Genomic DNA, 19,823 nt, shown 5'->3' on the forward strand with positions numbered 1-19,823 from the left:
CTTTTATTCTGTCTACCAAAGAGAAGGACGAGGGGGGACAAGATAGCAGCCTTCCAGTATCTCAGGGGCTGCCCCAAAGAGGAGGGAGTCAAGCTCTTCTCCAAAGCACCAGAAGACAAGGACAAGAAGCAACGGATGGAAAATTACCAAGGAGATAAAATCACCAACTAATCAAGGACAGAAGTGACCCAGAACTATGTAGATATTTTGTGACCATGAGAACAATTAACCAGTGGAAGGGCTTGCCACCAGAAGTTGTGGATGGTGCACCACTGGAGGCTTTTAAGAAGAGATTGCAAAGCCATTTGTTTGCAATGGTATGTGATCTCCTGCTTGAGCAGGGGGTTAGACTAGAAGACCTCTAAGGTCCCTTCCAACTCTGTTATTCTGCTCTTCTGCTAACCTGCTGGATTGGTCTATCTTCTGAGAAAGTCAAAGCAATTCTGCAGTAATCTGGGATTAAGTCACAGAAGGGGTTCCTCTTGGGCGGAGATTCGTCAGCCAGATCTAACTTGGAATCTTCTACTTCAGGTCCTGTGCAGTAATCCATTATGTCCCAGATCTGGAGAAAGAGGACAGGAAGGAGAGGAAGAGGAAAGGGGGAGGAGAAGGAAGAGAAGGAGAAGAGAAGGAAGAGGAGAAAAGAAGGAAGGAGGGAAGGAGAAAAGGAAGATAGAAACGGAAGAAGAGAAAGAGAAGAGGAGAAGAGAAAAGAGAAGAAAGAGAAGAAAAAGGAAGAAGAGAAAGAGAAGAGGAAAGAGAAGGAGAAGGAAGAGAAGGAGAAGAGAAGGAAGAGAAGGAGAAGGAAGAAGGTGAGAAAGAAGAAGGGAGAGAAAGAGAAGAAAAGGAAGAAGAGGGAAGGAGAAGAAGAAGAGAAGGAAGAGGAGAAAAGAAGGAAGAAGAGAAGGAGAAAAGGAAGATGGAAAAGGAAGAAAAGAAAGAACAGGAGAAGGAAGAAGAGAAGAAAGAAAAGAAAAAGGAAGAAGAGAGAGAAGAGGAAAGAGAAGGAGAAGAGAAGGAAGAGAAGGAGAAGAGAAGAGGAAGGAGAGAAGGAGAAGAGAAGGAAGAGAAGGAGAAGAAAGAGAAGGAGAAGAGAAGGAAGAAAAGGAGAAGGAAGAAGATGAGGGAAAAGGAAGAGAAAGAGAAGAAAAGGGAGAAGGAGAAGGAAGAAGACGAGAAGAGGAAGAGAAGGAGAAGAGGAGAAGGGAGAAGAGAAGAAAGAGAAGAAGAAGGAAGAAGAAAAAGAGAAGAGGAAAGAGGAGAAGGAAGAGAAGGAGAGAAGAAAGAGAAGGAGAAGAGAAGGAAGAGAAGGAGAAGAGAAGGAAGAGAAGGAGGAGGAAGAAGAGGAGGAGGAGAATGGAGAAAGAGAAAGAGGAGGAAGAGAAGGAATAGAAATAATAATACTGACCTTGATGTAACCCAAGGAACCTCCACGTCTGCTCAATTTTACACTTCTTTACATTTTCCCAGTCACTGGACCTGCCAGTCCCAGCCGTGAATTCGAGTCCGTACATCTTTCTGCCTTTTTGAACTCAACACCCACTTCCGGAAGTCCGTTCAGAGCCAGAGAAGCTTGCCAGGCCCAGAACGGCTCACCGGAAGTGCGTGGATGCCACTTCCGGAAGTCCATTCCAGGCCTCAGAGGCCCAGACCCAGAACGGACTTCCGGAAGCAGCAACCACGCAGAGAACCAGTTTTTCAGCAATTTCGAATCCCACCACTGGTTACAAACGCCGTAAATCCATGCCCGCTGCCGATTGCCGGATTTTAATTGCATAACCGTGAGGTGGCTGCGATGGTTATAAGTATGAGGACTGGTTTAAAGTCACTTTTCTCAGTGCTGTTGCAATTTCGAATGGTCGCTAAACAAAAGTCTGTGTGTCGAGAATTACCTCTATGGAGATCCTCTGTCGTCCAGGCCCTGGTTGTCCCCAGGGTGTTTTTTCAGGAGGCAACTGGACTTTTTTGTTTTTCTTTTGAAGATGTTTCACTTCCCATCCAAGAAGCTTCCTCGGGTTCTGACTGGATGGTGGGGAAGGGAAGGATTTATACTCCTTGCAGACAGCTGGTCATTTGCATCCTTTGGGAGAGTCCTTGAGGCCACTTGGAGGTTGACCTCTGTCTTCAAGATCACCTGAGTGGTGCAAATGGGTGTGGAGCCTTCTTGGCTGCAGGATGTCTTCTGCCCTGGGGCCCTTCCTGGTTGAAGACGGGCACAGGATGATGGGGATGAGTCTGCATTGTCTGCATCTCCATCTGAAGCACAAATGGTTCTTCTAGTCTTTCTGGACATCCGTTCTAGTTCTTCTGTTCTTTCTGGACATCCGTTCCTGCTCCCACACCCTTTGAAGGGTGTCCATCCCAAAGGGCCTGGCTAAATGTCCATGGAGATTCTCAGCCATCCAGCTCAGGGTTGTCCCAAAGGGGCTTTTTCAAGAGGCAACTGGACTTTCTTGTTTTTCTTTTGAAGACATTTCGCTTCTCATCCCAGAAGCTTCTTCAGGTTCTGACTGGATGGTGGGGAATGGAAGGATTTATACTCCTTGCAGACAGCTGGTCATTTGCCTCCTTTTAGAGAGTCATTGAGGCCACTTGGAGATTGACCTCTGTCTTCGTCACCTGAGGGGTGCAAATGGGTGTGGAGCCTTCTTGGAACTGTGGAAAGGACTGTGTTGTAGACTGGAGATAGATGATGTCAGATCCCTCCCTACTCAGGTGACCCTGAGGACACCGCAAGTGGCCTGAATGACTCTCTAGAAGAAGGCAAATGACCAGCTGTCTGCAAGGAGTATAAATCCTTCCCTTCCCCACCATCCAGTCAGAACCTCAGGAAGTTTCTTGGGTGAGAAGCGAAACGTCTTCAAAAGAAAAACAAGAAAGTCCAGTTGCCTGGTGGGGAATGGAAGGATTTGTCTTCTTTGTAGTCAGCTGGTCATTAGTACTCTTTCTGAAAGTCGTTGGGGCCACTTGGGCTTTATTTGTATCCTATATCCAAGTGGCCGCAACTGTTGTGATTCTGTGCCAGCCTGTGATCCTGGCAGCTGAGTCCGGGGAATCAGAGGAGGAGGAGGAAGGGCCTGGGGAAGCCATCAGAGTCGGAGGAAGGCTCTGATGAGCTCCAGGACTTACAAAGTGAGGAAGAACCTGGCCCCTCCAATCGTGATCAAGCTGAAAGCCAGCTGGGCTGGGAGGCAAAGTCAGACTCGGAGGAAGCACAGCTGGAAGACCTCAGAGACGCTCAAAACGTAAACAGGTCACACGAGTAAATCAGAGAGAGGCAGTGGGGCGACTCCAGGGGAGAAGGAGAAAGCAGTGAGCAGCCACACCTTGGGGGCTGCGTAACAAAAATGGAATGTGTAGGCAGGGCTGGTTGCTGGAGGCAACCATTTGCAAAGAACTTCTGTGTCAAGAGATGATGGTCTGTTTATTTTATCAGTGAGTAAATCTCCTGTTTTGGCTTGTGCTCCGTTCTGTTTGCGGACGTGGCCTGTAACTTCAATAAAAGGGGTTTATTTATTTACTGCTAAATTAGGGGTTGCCTTGTGAAGTAACAAGGAGGTACGTAGGCTGGGACAGAACAGCAACAGCTCCCAGGAAGAGCACTAACAACCAGATGACTACAAAGAATATAAATCCTTCCATTCCCCACCATCCGGTCAGAACCTGAGGAAGCTTCTTGGGTGAGAAGCGAAACGTCTTCAAAAGAAAAACAAGAACGTCCAGTTGGCTCTTGAAAAAAGCCCCTTTGGGGAGGGCTACCTCTACGACTCCCTTAAAACAAATCCTTTGCACGTTGTCCAAAATCAACTCATTTCCAGGCCCAGCTTGAGAAGGTCAAGATTCAAGGAGCAGTTTTATGATTGTACAGGCAGTCCTCGACTTACAGCCGTTTGTTTATTGACCGTTTGAAGCTGCAATGGTGCTGAAAAAAGTGACTTATGAGCATTTTTCCCCACATACAACCGTTGCAGCCTCCCCATGGTCACGTGGTCAAAATTCTGACGCTTGGCCACCAGCTTGTATTTATGATGGTTGCAGTGTCCCGGGGTCACGTGATTTCCCCCTTTTGTGACCATCCGCCAAGCAAAGTCATTGGGGAAGCCCGATTTACTTAACCACCACGTCACTACTAACTGCAGTGATTCGCTTAACAACTGTGGCAAGGAAAGGTCGTAAAACGGGGCAAAATCCTTTGCGCATACGGTGCAGGAATTCAGGGTGTCCCAGATCCTGAGTCAACCTTTTGTTGAGTGACTACAAGGCCCTGAAAAAAGTGTCACACTTATGACCGTTGCTGCATTCCCAGGGACACCTGATCAAAATTCGAACGGTTGCAATGTCCTGAGCTGATCCCCTTTTGTGACTTTCTGACCAACGAAGTCAGTGGGGAAGCCAGACTTACTTAACAGCCGCATTACTGACTTAACGACTGAAGCGATTCGCTTAACAACCGTGGCCAGGAAAGGTCATAAAATGAGTCAAAGTTCACTTAGCAACTCTCTTAGCAAAGGAAATTTTGGCTTCAAGACTGTAACAGCTCGCTCAGTTCTACCTTGCCTCTTGTCTCTTCTCATTCTGAACAACTCTGACTTTGGGAGAATTAAAAGTGATGGCTGAGTCGGCGGGTTCCCTGGAATAACATGTCTTTTAAATCTACTCCGGCAATTCATCAACCCTTGTCTGTAAAAATAATGCATAGATGATGCCGCCTTGTCCTAAAAATACATTATGGCCATCAGTTTCTGGATTGTGTTGGAAGAGTGACAGGCAAATTGAGATATATTGGCCTCTCCAGTCATTTGCCCAGAGAGGGTGGCAGGTTTTGAGGAAATTGGAAGCTTTACCTAAGACCCCCCCCCCTTTATTAATGCTGGTGGAGATTTATGGTCCACTTCTCCAAGGACATAAAATGAGTCGAAATATACAAGATGTAACTTCAAAGTGTGCCACTTCCAGAAACAACACGGGCATTTTAATTAATTTGAGGAACTTTTTTATGGAGGAGGAGGAGGAGGAGGAAGAGGAGGAGCAGAAGGAAGAGGAAGAAAAAGGAGGAGGAGGAGGAGGAGGAAGAAGAGGGAGGAGGAGGAGAGGAGAAGAAGGAGGAGGAAGAGGAGGGGGAGGAGAAGAAGAAGGGAAGGGGAGGGGGAGAAAGAAGAAGAGGAAGAGGAAGAAGAGGAAGGAGGAGGAGGAGGAGAGGAGAGGAGAAGAAGGAGGTAGAAGAGGAGGAGGAGGAGAAGTAGTAGAAATAATAATAATAATAATAATAATAATAATAATAATAATAATAATAATAATAATAATAATAATAATAATTAGTAGTAGTAGTAGTAGTAGTAATAATAATAGTAATAATAATACTGACCTTGATGTAACCCAAGGAATCTCCGGTTAAGAGGATCAACTCTTTGTCATCTGTGGACATGGTGGTGACCACACTGTCCCGGCTGCCTTCATGGCTAGCTCGGAATTTGCCCAACATCCCTCCTCTATTTTCCACCGACCAGGCATAAAGGAAGCCGTCCATGCAACTGGTGAGCAAAATGGCCACGTTGGGCTTCCGTTCACGAGTCTTCAGGAAGAGAACCTGAAGAGGCCGAAACGTTGCAATACTGTGGTTGAAGGTCACAGGGACGTCTTCAGCCAATCTCACGGTATACATGTTGTACTTTGACAAGAAAGGTTCATTCGTTCATTCGTTCATAACCCCATGGTTGCCACTCATCTTCTCCAATAAGGAAAATAAGATTCTCTTCTAGCACCTATGATGTTCCCTAGTTGGGTCATGAAACATCTTCAAGAAAGCAACCAAGCTCAAAGAGCACCAGGTACCCCACAGTCTTCCTCCTCCTCCTCCTCCTCCTCCTCCTCCTCCTCCACTCTCTTCTAGCACTGACAGTGTTCCCTAGTTGGGTCATGAAACTTCTTCAAGAAAGCAACCAAGCTCAAAGAGCATTAGGTACTCCTCAGTCTTCCTCCTCCCCCTCCTCCTCCCTCCCTCCTTCCCTCCATCCCTCCCTTCCTTCCTCCCTCCCTTCCTCCCTCCCTTCCCTCCACAAACCTCACTCCCTTTAGGTATTGGTGATGTTTCCTAGTTGGGTCATGAAACATCTTCAAGAAAGCAACCAAGCTCAAAGAGCATCAGGCACTCCTCAGTCTTCCTCCTCCCCCTCCTCCTCCTCCCCCCTCCCTCCCTCCCTCCCTCCCTCCCTTCCTTCCATCCTTCCTTCCTTCCTTCCTTCCTTCCTTCCTTCCTTCCTTCCTTCCTTCCCTCCACAAACCTCACTCCCTTCAGGTATTGGTGATGTTTCCTAGTTGGGTCATGAAACATCTTCAGGAAAGCAACCAAGCTCAAAGAGCATTAGGTACTCCTCAGTCTTCCTCTTCCCCCTCCTCCTCCTCCTCCTCCCCCCTCCCTCCCTCCCTCCCTCCCTTCCTTCCTTCCTTCCTTCCCTCCACAAACCTCACTCCCTTCAGGCATTGATGATGTTTCCTAGTTGGGTCATGAAACATCTTCAAGAAAGCAACCAAGCTCAAAGAGCACCAGGTACCCCACAGTCTTCCTCCTCCTCCTCCCTCCCTCCCTCCTTCCCTCCATCCCTTCCTTCCTTCCTTCCTTCCTTCCTTCCTTCCTTCCTTCCTTCCTTCCCTCCACAAACCTCACTCCCTTCAGGCATTGATGATGTTTCCTAGTTGGGTCATGAAACATCTTCAAGAAAGCAACCAAGCTCAAAGAGCATTAGGTACTCCTCAGTCTTCCTCTTCCCCCTCCTCCTCCTCCTCCCCCCTCCCTCCCTCCCTCCCTCCCTCCCTCCCTTCCTTCCTTCCTTCCCTCCACAAACCTCACTCCCTTCAGGCATTGATGATGTTTCCTAGTTGGGTCATGAAACATCTTCAAGAAAGCAACCAAGCTCAAAGAGCACCAGGTACCCCACAGTCTTCCTCCTCCTCCTCCCTCCCTCCCTCCTTTCCTCCATCCCTTCCTTCCTTCCTTCCTTCCTTCCTTCCTTCCCTCCACAAACCTCACTCCCTTCAGGCATTGATGATGTTTCCTAGTTGGGTCATGAAACATCTTCAAGAAAGCAACCAAGCTCAAAGAGCATTAGGTACTCCTTCGTCTTCCTCTTCTCCCTCCTCCTCCTCCTCCTCCTCCCCCCTCCCTCCCTCCCTCCCTCCCTCCCTTCCTTCCTTCCTTCCCTCCACAAACCTCACTCCCTTCAGGCATTGATGATGTTTCCTAGTTGGGTCATGAAACATCTTCAAGAAAGCAACCAAGCTCAAAGAGCACCAGGTACCCCACAGTCTTCCTCCTCCTCCTCCCTCCCTCCCTCCTTCCTTCCATCCCTTCCTTCCTTCCTTCCTTCCTTCCTTCCTTCCTTCCTTCCCTCCACAAACCTCACTCCCTTCAGGCATTGATGATGTTTCCTAGTTGGGTCATGAAACATCTTCAAGAAAGCAACCAAGCTCAAAGAGCATTAGGTACTCCTCAGTCTTCCTCTTCCCCCTCCTCCTCCTCCTCCTCCCCCCTCCCTCCCTCCCTCCCTCCCTCCCTTCCTTCCTTCCTTCCTTCCCTCCACAAACCTCACTCCCTTCAGGCATTGATGATGTTTCCTAGTTGGGTCATGAAACATCTTCAAGAAAGCAACCAAGCTCAAAGAGCACCAGGTACCCCACAGTCTTCCTCCTCCTCCTCCTCCTCCCTCCCTCCTTTCCTCCATCCCTTCCTTCCTTCCTTCCTTCCTTCCTTCCTTCCTTCCTTCCTTCCCTCCACAAACCTCACTCCCCTCAGGCATTGATGATGTTTCCTAGTTGGGTCATGAAACATCTTCAAGAAAGCAACCAAGCTCAAAGAGCACCAGGTACCCCACAGTCTTCCTCCTCCTCCTCCTCCTCCTCCTTCCTTTCCTTCCTCCCTTCCTTCCTCCCTCCCTCCCTCCCTTCCCTCCACAAACCTCACTCCCTTCTGGCTTTGTTGATGTTCCCTATTTGGGTTATGAAACATCTGCAAAAAAACAACAACCCACCCAGCAAAAAGATCACCAGGTACCCTGCAGTTCAACCCTGAGCTACAGATACAGGTAAGTCCTCAATGAGCCCAGTTCAGTCCATAAGCAAGATAGTGGTTAAGTCAGTTTCCCCCCACCCACCCACCCATTTTACAGCCTTTCGTGCCTCAGTTACTAAGTGGAACCCCCCATCAAAGGCCCTCCAGCCAGACTCCCTAGCTGTCTGCATTTCCATTTATCTCCCCTTATTTCCCTTCTATTATCCGTGTTTATAGTCAGTTCAGCTTTGAGCAAACACTGCAGTTTCAGATTCTTCTGTTGGGCTCAGATGAGCCACGGATGGATAAATGAGGCCAGTAAAATTGTAGGCCGCACAACTCAGCTTTCGGTGAAAGCCACGTTAGATGGCAATTACCCCGTGGATAGGAGAATAGATTTCGTTGACAAACTCTTTCTCCAAGAAAGGGGGGGGACCCCAAAACCCACCACGTTTCCTGAGAGAGAGCCAGCCCAGGAGATGACTTTTTCAATAATAGATTCGCTGTGTGGAGGGGAAAAAAACTATGCAGAAAGACTCGAGTTATTTGCAACGTGGCGGTTAAGAATGATATATATTTTCACTGCTGTGCGGTCCTTGGTGCTCTCTGAGCTGGGTGGTTTTCTTGCAAACGTTTCATGACCCAAACTCTTGGTGGACCTCACCACTGACCTTCTCTACTGATCTTTGGGAGGCCTTGATCTCTTCTTGCCATGACAGGCTCTCCTTCGTCAGGACAGTGCTCTCCAACAAGCCCAGGGAACGGAGAAGGTTGTTACTCTTCATGAGGTTCTTGGAGCTCCAAGCTGCCTGTCAAGGTACAAGATCCAAGGTTGGTGTAGATTCTCAGTCCTCCAGGTCACAGTTGTGCTTTTTCAAAAGGCAACTGGATGTTCTGCTTCTCATCCAGTGCTGACTGACTGGTGGGGAATGGAAGGATTTATATCCTTTGCAGTTATCTGGTCATTAGTACTCTCTCTGAGAATCGTTGAGGCCACTTGGATACAGGATACAGATTAAAACCCAACAAGTGGCCTCAACGATTCTCAGAGAGAGTACTAACAAGCAGAGGACTGCAAAGGATATAAATCCTTCCATCCTCCACCCTTCAGTCAGAAGTGAAGAAGCTTCTTGGATGAGAAGTAAAACGTCTTCAAGGGGGGGGAAAAATCAAGAAAGTCCAGTTCCCTTTGTGAAGACCCAAAGTCACACCCAGCGTCATACCCTTCACCTCCCTTCTTCAAAGACCATCTATTGCTTTTCTCGGCCTCCACATCTACTCTATGGATTCAAGAAACCATGATTTAAACTACCCTGTGCAACCTGCTTGGTGATTAGCAATTGTATTCCATTTTGTAATTTATTCTGTTCTAATTCTATTCTTGTTCTGTACCAGCCTGCTACCGGCCCTGCAGAAAAGGCAGGGACAACCCCTTTACAAACGGCAAGAGGCTGGAATTAAGCCTGCCAAATTTATTAACATAAAACAGAGCAAAACAAGACACCAACCATGAAACAGGAGCTATGAAACAGGAACTAATCAAGCGGTTGCCTTCAGCAAACCAGCCCTCCCACGCATTCCCCTTTTATACAGTTCAGGGCATGGCTTCTCTCTGCCTCCTTCCGAGGTGCCCCATTGCCTTCCTCTGTTTACTCCTGATTGACTGCCTCCTGCGTCGGGCGTCCTTGAACAGGGCCAGCTGTGGGTCATCTTCATCCACGCTGTCAGGCTCACACAGCTGGGTCTCCGTCGTGACCAGGTGGGAGGGGCCTGGCTGAGGGCTCTCATCAGCAAGATCTTCAACCCCCTCAGCAAGGTCTTCAACACCCCCCTCCTCCTCTGAGTCGTCCGACCCAACTGCCGAACCCACAGGCTGACCCTGAATCACAACAATTCTGTCCCTATTCTATTCTATAATTGTATTATGTTATATTAGGTTAGGTTAGGTTAGGTTAGGTTAGGTTAGGTTAGGTTAGATTAGATTCTGTTATTCTATTCTATCCTGTTATTCTATTCCAGACATGTCAAACTCGTGACATTATATCACGTCGCACAACGTATCGGAATTTTTTCCCCATTGCTGGCAATGGGGTGGGCCAAGTTTCTTCATGACACGTCTGGCTCTTTGGGCCAACAGTTTGACACCCCTATTCTATTCTATTCTGTTCTGTTCTGTTCTGTTCTGTTCTGTTCTGTAATTCTATTCTATAGTTCTATTCTATTCTATTCTGTAATCTATTCTATTCTGTATTCTATTCTATTTTGTAATCTATTGTTGTTCTGTTCTCTATTCTATTTTATTCTATTCTGTTCTGTTCTGTAACTTATTCTGTTCTGTTTTCTTCTATTCTATTCTGTTCTGTTTTGATCTATTCCGCAATCTATTCTATTGTCTAGTCTAGTCAATGTAGTCTAGTCTAGTCTAGTCTAGTCTAGTCTGTAAGGATTATGTTGTGAAACAGAATCCTTGTCCAATTTAGGCCGAAGAGAAGAGCGCAAAGCTTTCTCTGTGTCTACTGTAGGGTTAATCGCTCAAGATATCTCAGGCGCCCAAACTGTGGGAGAAGATCCAGGCCAGCCTTCCAGGAAGGAGAAACGGTAAAACCACCCACAACGGGCCGAAGTGAAATCACGCTGAATATAATTCCAGGAACCACCACAAGTGCTCTCCACAGGCCTCCTGCTTTTAGCATCAGCAAGCAGCCCAAGCCCACATTCTTCCTCCCTCCATCTCCATGGCTCTTCCTGGACCACCCATACCTGGGACTTCGTGATCCGGCTTCCAAACGCAGCTGAAGACGGACGCTTGGTGGGACCAGAAGGTGTGGCAAGAGTTTTGGCGCTGGTGGGTCGCCCGGAGAGGGCAGGCTTTGAGGGACTCTGCCTCCTCGGGTAGGCCCAGTACTTGTTCTCGCTTTCACTCGGGTGGCTCTTCACCTTCTTGACCTCCTCGCTCTTGGGAGGAGGATCTGTACTCATGGCGAACTCCTAGTTCAGAAAGCATACTGTTTGAACTTCAAACCAGGGCAGGACCCGGTTTGCCTGAATCAATTTATTTCCATTTTTCCCCCCCACAAAAAAAATTCTGGAGCCCTTGGTCTGGCTGGCTGGGGGATTTTGGGAGTTGAAGGAGCCAACTTTGAAAACCACTGGGGTAAACTGAATGCCTTTGAGCAGGGCTCTTCGAACTTGGTCCTTGGATGACTTGTGGACTTCAACTCCCAGAATTCCTCAGCCAGGCAGCTCAGAGAGCACCCAGGGCCCCGCAGTTCCACCCCGAGCCAGAAACATTCCATCCTGTGGGCTTCCCCTACATTCTGGAGGAAGGGGCAACGTGGTGCAGCAGCAAAGGAGGCCCACTGTTTGGGCAGGGGCTAAAGGACCCTCCCTGGCGTGGAAGCCCTCCGCACCTACCCGTTTGGGAACGAGCGCCAGAGGACTCTCCGATGCGTTGAAGCGGCAGAAGGCTTGGCCAGAGTTGACGTACCAGAGAACAATGTCTCCGTTGCTGGAGCAGGTGACCAGAAGCCTGTTGGCATAGCCGTCCATGGAGTGGATGTCCTCTGCGTGGTAGGACTTCCAGTGCTTGCACTCAACAATGTTGTTCTCATCTTTGGAGTCCCTGCCAAGAAAGATGAAACAGCCTCGTCCTCACTGATCTTGGGGGGAGGGGGGAGGAAGGACCGTGCATCTCCCCTCCTCCCCTCCAGACAGAAGAGGCACCCAACTCAACCTTTCTTCTCCTCCTCACTGTTTCCACCCTCCCCACAGTCCTCCTCCTCCTCCTCCTCCTCTCCACAACCTCCACTTGCTTCTGGCACCGATGAAGTTGCCTAGTTGGGTCATGAAATGCCTGAAAGAAAACCATCAAGCTCAGAGAGCACCAAGGACTCCACAATCTTCCTCCTCCTCCTCCTCCTCCTCCTCCTCCTCTCCGCAACCCCCGTCCCTTCTAGCACTGATGATGCTGCCTAGTTGGGTCTTGAAACGCCTGCAAGAAAACCACCCAGCTCAGAGAGCACCAAGGATTCCACAATCTTCCTCCTCTTCCTCCTCCTCCTCCTCCTCTCTGCAAACCCCCCTCTCTTCTAGCACTGATAATGCTACCTAGTTGGGTCATGGAACATCTGAAGAAAACGGCCAAGCTCAGAGAACATCAAATTAAACTCTGAGTTTCCAAATATTCTTTTCTCTTCTCCTCTCCTGGTTCGGGGAAAATCACCTCCAGGGTTCAGAGAAGAGGCCTCCTCAGTTCTTCCCAGGAAGCATGAAATCCACTTCAAGCAAGTTCTGCTTCTTTGGGTGACCCCAGCTGGATGACGTCTTCTTCCCACCCTGTCCCTGGATCATTTGACCTCAGGAGAGGTCTGGATGGAAAGCAGAGGCCGTATCACCCAACCCAACCTTTCTTCTCCTCGCTGTTTCTTCCCTCCCCATCTGGAACAGGAAAGTTCACCCAAGTTGGCTTTGACTTACCGGTACCATGTCACCCTCTTGGTCCAATCGGTGATAAAAATCCTATGGTTCATGTAGAAGATGCAGTTGGTCTATTGGAAGGAGAGAAAAAGAAAAGGAGGGAGGAAGGGGGGGGGAAGCTACAGTACATACGTGGACAATCAGAATAGAACTGGAAGGGACCTTAGAGGTCTTCTAGTCCAACCCCCTGTTCAGGCAGCAGACCTTACACCATTTCAAACAAAGGGCTGTCCAGTCTCTTCTTAAAAACCTCCAGTAGTGAAGCATCCACAACTTCTGGTGGCAAACTGTTCCACTGGTTAATTGTCCTCACTACTAGGAAGTTTCTCCTTAATTCCAGGTTGCTTCTTTCCTTGATGAGTTTCCAACTGTTGTTTCTTGTCCTGCCTTCAGGTGCTTTGGAGAAGAGGTGGAACCCCCCCCCCTCTTCTTTGGGGCATCCCCTCAAATTCTGGAAAACGGCTATCATTTATTTATTTATTTATTTTAATTCCATTTATATCCCGCCCTTCTCCAAAGACTCAGGGCGGCTTACAAGCTTAGCAGTAGCCTTCATTCTATGTATATGCCTGCTTATTAGGGCTTTCACACACACCCCCAAGCGGCATTATTACAAAGTCAGCTTAATTGCCCCCAACAATCTGGGTCCTCATTTTACCTACCTCGGAAGGATGGAAGGCTGAGTCAACCTTGAGCCTGGTGGGATGCGAACCTGCACTAATTGCAGGCAGCTGGTGTTACTTAAGGAGGCAGTAGCCCACTGCTCCACCAAGGCTCTTTTTATCATGTCCCCCCTAGACCTTCTTTTCTTTAGACTGGCCATACCCAAATCCCGCAAACGTTCTTCATATATTTTAGCCTCCAGGCCTAAAAGATACTCGAATGAATGAACCTTTATTGTTAAAGTACAACCATGTATACATTGAGATTGGCTGAGCCTCCCTTCGTGCCCCCAGCCCCAACTCACAGTGACACAAACCCTCCATCTTATTACACCATGTGAGCTAATTGCACAACACACTGGCCTCGCAAGTCAATCATGCATAAAGTTTATAAAAATTATTTCCCGTTCAAAAGGCTAACAGTCCACAGATAAAAGCTGTTCTTCAGCCTGTTGGTGCGGCTGGCTATACTCCTGTATCTCCTACTCGACGATAGGAGAGTAAAGAGATACCGTCCAGGGTGTGAGTTGTCCCTGAGGATTTTCCTCACTCTTCCAAGGCAGCGGGGCCTGGCGAGGTCATCCAGTGGTGTCAGGGGACAGCCCACAATGTTTTGTGCTGTGCTCACCACCCTCTGTAATGCTTTCCTATCCGCGGCTGTCAGACCAGCATACCAAACCACAATACCATACGAGAGGACGCTCTCTATGGTAGACCGGTAAAAGAGGGTCATTAGCCGTTGTTCTACCCTGTTCTTTCGCAAGACCCTGAGAAAGTGAAGCCTCTGTTGGGCCTTTCTGGCCACCTGGGTTGTGTTAACTTTCCAGGTCAGATCTTCGCAGAAGTAGACTCCCAGAAATTTAAAGGAGGAAACTCTCTCTACACAGTCCTCCCCGATGTAAAGTGGGGCAGGTTCCTCCTTTTTTCTCCGGAAGTCTAACACCATCTCTTTCGTCTTGCCAATGTTTAGGTGCAAGTTGTTGTTACTACACCATATGGATAGTTTTTGTACCTCCCCCCTGTACGCTTCTCTCATCTCCACTGACAAAAATACAACTCTGTACAGGCAGTCCTCCACTTACGACCGTTCATTTAGTGACTGCTCAGCATCACAACGGCACTGGAAGAAAGTGACTTGTGACCTTTTTTCACAAGTACAACTGGTGCCCCATTCCCGTGGTCACGTGGTCAACATTCAGATACAAAGAGACTGCTTCATATTTACGACGGCCACCGAGTCCCGGGGTCACGTGATCCCTTTTTGCGACCTTCTGACCAGCAGAGTCAGTGGGGGAAGCCAGATTCACTTCACAACCGTGTGACTGACTTAACAACTACAGTGACTCGCTTAACAACGGTGGCAAGGAAGGTCGTAAAACGGAGCAAAACTCACTTAACTGCCTGGTTCAGCAGTGGAAATTTGGGCCTCAGTTGTGGCGGTAAGTCCAGGACTCCCTTCACAGGTTACAGCAGGCAGATCGAATCAATTAAAAAGAGCTTTTACTAAGAGAAGCCTTAGAGAAATCTCTCTGATTGATGGCCTGAGGAGCAGAGTGGTTAAGGACACGCCTGTGTCAGTGGTGGGATTCAGTCGGTTTGCACCTGTTTGGTAGAACCGGTAGCTAATTTTTTTTTTAGTTCAGTGAACCGGCTGAAGCCCTAGCCCTAGAATGGACCGCCGGAAGTGTGTGGACGCTGTTATGTACTGGGCTCTTGTGAAATACCACGTGGGTTGCTAGAGCAGCTAACGGCTCTCCAGCAACCCAGACTACAAGTCTCCTGTGCTGCAATTGGCTAGCTCCAGGCGGCAATGGTTGATTCAAACCTATTGGCTGCTGCCTAGGGGCTAGAATATATATTGCAGCTGGTTACAGCCTTTTCCCTCAGTACAGTCACAGCACGAAATAAACTATGAGTTACCCTGTACTCCGTTCAGCGTCTTCATTCCTGCGCCAAAGAACCCACTATTTAACAGACGCCACTTCAGGAAGTCCGTTCCAGGCCTCGGAGGCCCAAGCGAGGCCTCCTGGGCCCAGAACGGCCCACCAGGAGTGTGTGGACGCCATTTCCAGAAGTCCGTTCTGAACTTTGGAGGCCCGAGAGAGGCCTCCCAGGCCCAGAACAGCCCACCAGGATTGCTTGGATGCCACTTCCGGAAGTCCGTTCTTGACCTCAGAGGCCCAGGCCCAGAACGGACTTCTGGAAGTAGCGTCCACGCAGAGAACTGGTTGTTCACGTATTTGAATCTCACCACAGATGTGTATGCTGTGTAAGACACAACGCCACAATGTTAAAAGTCCTTTGCATTAATTGCTAGATAAACTGCATGGCGTGAATAAGATGGGTGCAAAAATTGAATATATATATATATATATATATATATATATATATATATATATATATATATATATATATATATATATATATATATATATATATATATATATATATATATATATATATATATATATATATATATATATATATATATATATATATATATATATATATATATATATATATATATATATATATATATATATATATATATATATATATATATATATATATATATATATATATATATATATATATATATATATGTAGATCTAGAGTCTCGGGTTTCTTCCCGCGTTCCTTTCATCTTCAGAAAGTTGTGGCGACATTTCGATGAAATCCCATCCGTCATCATCAGGCCGGAGTGTTTCTCCTGCTGCTACCAGGAGCAATGCGTGGTCTGGCTGTTCCTTTCCTTCCAACTGCCGGTGGGGCTGTGTTCTGACTGGGAGGAGGCGTGGCTGCTTTCTGATGGGGTGGGGGTGTCCTCTGGCTGGGTGGAGGCGTGGTTGTCTTCTGATTGAGTGGAGGCGTGGCTGTCTTCTGATTGGGTGGATGCGTGGCTGTCCCCTGATTGGTTGGAGGCGTGGCCGTCTTCCGACTGGGTGGGGTGTGTTCCGAATGGGTGGGGTTCTTTGTTGTGTTGTAATATCCTGAGTGTTGTGATTTGGTGTCCTGAGGAGTGGGCTGTGTAGTGGCCTTCAGAGCTTTGGTTTGGCTCCGAGTTCGAGGACCTGCTATGTATCTCTGGTATGGGTCAGTCAGGTTCGTGTGTGCGTTCTTCTGCTTGGGTGATGGCCCTTTTGCTTGACTTGTTCTGTCTTCTGTGTGGGAGAGTTTTTGTTCTGGGTGTGGATGAGTCTTGCTGGGGCTGGTGGCATTTGGGGTTGTTTGTTGGTTTTTTAAATCCTTATTTGCTGAAATTCGTTTCTCTATCAATGCTGGTTTCCAAATGGCATGTAGGCGGGAGGTGTCGTCTCGCTTGTTCATACTGTCTGGGTGTTTTTCTATTTCAATGGCTTCTCTGATTATTCTGCTATTGAGATGTTCTATTTTGGCGATTGTTTTTGTACCTTCAAAATTGATGTTGTGTCCCGTAGTGTTTATGTGTTGTACTAGTGAAGATGTGTGATCTTTCTTCTGTACTAAGTTCTTATGTTCTTCTACACGTACCTCTATTCTTCTGTTAGTCTGTCCGATGTATGTTGCTGGACAGGAAGCGCATGGGATTTGGTATATGCCCTGGTTTTCCAGTTCTATTTTGTCTTTGGGATTTCTCAGGATGGTTGATATCTTTCTGTCAGTGTTAAATGCGGTTTTGATGTTATGTTTGCGTAGTACTTTACTGATTCTGTCGGTTGTTCCTTTTATGTAGGGCAAGATGGCTCGTCCGTTGTTCTGTTCTTCTTCTTGGATGTTTTTCTGTTTCGGAGTCCCCTGCTGAATCATGTTGGTGATTTTGTTTTTTTGGAACTTGTTTGCTGTCAATATGTCTGTCAGGGTGTGTAGTTCTGTTTGTATATGTGTTTCATCTGCAAGGCGTCTGGTTCTTGTTATTAGTGTTTTGGCTACTGAATTTATTTGTGCTGGGTGATGATGTGATTGCGCATTGAGGTAACGGTTGGTGTGTGTTTTCTTTCGGTAGACTGTGTGTCCTAGGGTGCCGTTTTGTTTTTTGTATATAAGTACATCCAGGAAAGGTAACTGGTTGTTTGTTTCAATCTCCATGGTGAATTTTATTTTGGGATGTAGGCTGTTCAGGTGTGTTAGGAAGTTTTCTAGCTCTTTTTTTCCGTGGGGCCAGATCACGAAGGTGTCATCCACATATCTGAGCCACAGTTTTGGTTTGTTTGTAGTCTTTTCCAGAGCGTTAGTTTCAAATTCTTCCATGAAAAGGTTGGCGATAACTGGTGATAGAGGGGATCCCATTGGTGCGCCTTCTATTTGTTTGTATCTCTGGCCTCTGTGTATGAAGTATGTGTTTGATAAGCAGTGTTCTGCTAGTTCTATAATATGGTTTGGTGGTTGGTATTTGCTTCTTATTGTTGATAGAGCTTCTTGGACTGGCACCTGGGTGAATAGTGATACCACATCGAAGCTGACTAGCAAGTCTTTTTGGTCTATCTGTAGATTTTTCACTAATTCTATAAAGTGGTATGAGTTTTGGACATATGAAGCTGCCATTTCTGCATGAGGTTGTAATTGTTTTGCTAGGTATTTAGCTAAGTTTTGTAGTGGTGAGCCTATAGAACTTACTATGGGTCTTAGTGGGATTCCATCTTTGTGTATTTTGGGGAGGCCATATAGTTTTGGGCATCTGGATGACTTCTCCCTAGGAATGATTGTTTGTTGGGTTTCTTGGCTTATAGAAGTTGATTTTATCTTTTTCTTGGTGGTCTTTTCTAGATAGGTTGTGGGATCTGTATCTATAGGTTTGTATGTAGTTTCTTTGAGTAAGTTGGACAGTTTCTCTTCATAGTCTGATGTGTCCATTACCACTGTAGCATTGCCTTTATCTGCTGGTAGTATGATTATGCTGTTGTCTTTTCTTAGGTTTTGCAATGCTACTTGTTCTTCTTTTGTTAGGTTGCTTTTGGGTGGTTTGCTTGTGCATAGGATGTGGGTGACTTCATGTCTGACTTGGTCTGCTTCGTCTGCATTGAGTTTAGTTAAGCTGGTTTCAACTCCACATATGATGGTTTCTGTGGGAATTTTCTTTGGTGCAACAGCGAAGTTGAAACCTTTTGCTAGGACGTTTGTTTCTGTTATTGTTAGTCTTCTGTGGGAGATGTTATGCACTACTTGTTGTAGATGTTGTTGTGATGTGGTTGTTTGGTTGTTGTAGTTCTCTAATTGTTTGAGTTTCTTTGAATGTCTGTTGTTTTTATAGATGGTTTCTGTTTCTGCTCTCCAAACCGCCAATTGTTTCACTTTGTCCCATAGTATCGGGTGAATAGTGTTGCTGAGTTTGAGATGTAATGTTAGTAGGTCCTTGTTTGTTTGGTCTAATTGAAATCTTTTATTGTGGAGTTCATTTCTTAGTAATGCCATTTCTGTTCTTCTTAGAATGCGTTTGGTTGAAGTGGTATTGATGTGGAATTTCAATTTGAAACAATTTGGTCTTATATTTTGGTCTCGACATTGGCATAGGAAAGGTATGTCACTTAGTATTCTTGCTCTTCGTACTTCTGACTTTTCGTAAGTCCTGGTTAGTTGGTAGATGTCCTCCCCGTAGAGGTATGATATTTGTTTTCGTAGATTCTCGCGGGTGTCTGTATGTGTAGATCTAGAGTCTCGGGTTTCTTCCCGCGTTCCTTTCATCTTCAGAAAGTTGTGGCGACGTTTCGACGAAATCCCATCCGTCATCATCAGAAACCATCATATGTGGAGTTGAAACCAGCTTAACTAAACTCAATGCAGACGAAGCAGACCAAGTCAGACATGAAGTCACCCACATCCTATGCACAAGCAAACCACCCAAAAGCAACCTAACAAAAGAAGAACAAGTAGCATTGCAAAACCTAAGAAAAGACAACAGCATAATCATACTACCAGCAGATAAAGGCAATGCTACAGTGGTAATGGACACATCAGACTATGAAGAGAAACTGTCCAACTTACTCAAAGAAACTACATACAAACCTATAGATACAGATCCCACAACCTATCTAGAAAAGACCACCAAGAAAAAGATAAAATCAACTTCTATAAGCCAAGAAACCCAACAAACAATCATTCCTAGGGAGAAGTCATCCAGATGCCCAAAACTATATGGCCTCCCCAAAATACACAAAGATGGAATCCCACTAAGACCCATAGTAAGTTCTATAGGCTCACCACTACAAAACTTAGCTAAATACCTAGCAAAACAATTACAACCTCATGCAGAAATGGCAGCTTCATATGTCCAAAACTCATACCACTTTATAGAATTAGTGAAAAATCTACAGATAGACCAAAAAGACTTGCTAGTCAGCTTCGATGTGGTATCACTATTCACCCAGGTGCCAGTCCAAGAAGCTCTATCAACAATAAGAAGCAAATACCAACCACCAAACCATATTATAGAACTAGCAGAACACTGCTTATCAAACACATACTTCATACACAGAGGCCAGAGATACAAACAAATAGAAGGCGCACCAATGGGATCCCCTCTATCACCAGTTATCGCCAACCTTTTCATGGAAGAATTTGAAACTAACGCTCTGGAAAAGACTACAAACAAACCAAAACTGTGGCTCAGATATGTGGATGACACCTTCGTGATCTGGCCCCACGGAAAAAAAGAGCTAGAAAACTTC

The 19,823-nt window shown here is 46.6% G+C and overlaps 1 protein-coding gene across 1 annotated transcript in view; it reads right to left on the bottom strand.

Moving 5' to 3' along the window:
* EFCAB8 (EF-hand calcium binding domain 8) overlaps positions 1 to 19,823 on the bottom strand; it is a 65,280-nt gene that overhangs the window by 19,351 nt on the left and 26,106 nt on the right. The window contains exons 15-20 of the mRNA XM_081323882.1: positions 12,521 to 12,591; positions 11,459 to 11,666; positions 10,805 to 11,032; positions 8,716 to 8,853; positions 5,366 to 5,587; positions 404 to 562 (exon numbers count right to left, since the gene is read on the bottom strand). Of these exons, the coding sequence (XP_081180008.1) occupies positions 404 to 562; positions 5,366 to 5,587; positions 8,716 to 8,853; positions 10,805 to 11,032; positions 11,459 to 11,666; positions 12,521 to 12,591 (1,026 nt within the window). The remainder of the gene's footprint in view (positions 1 to 403; positions 563 to 5,365; positions 5,588 to 8,715; positions 8,854 to 10,804; positions 11,033 to 11,458; positions 11,667 to 12,520; positions 12,592 to 19,823) is intronic.

This window comes from Vipera berus (genome assembly GCF_964194415.1).
Source record: "Vipera berus genome assembly, chromosome: 3".
Classification (NCBI taxonomy): Eukaryota; Metazoa; Chordata; class Lepidosauria; order Squamata; family Viperidae; genus Vipera; species Vipera berus.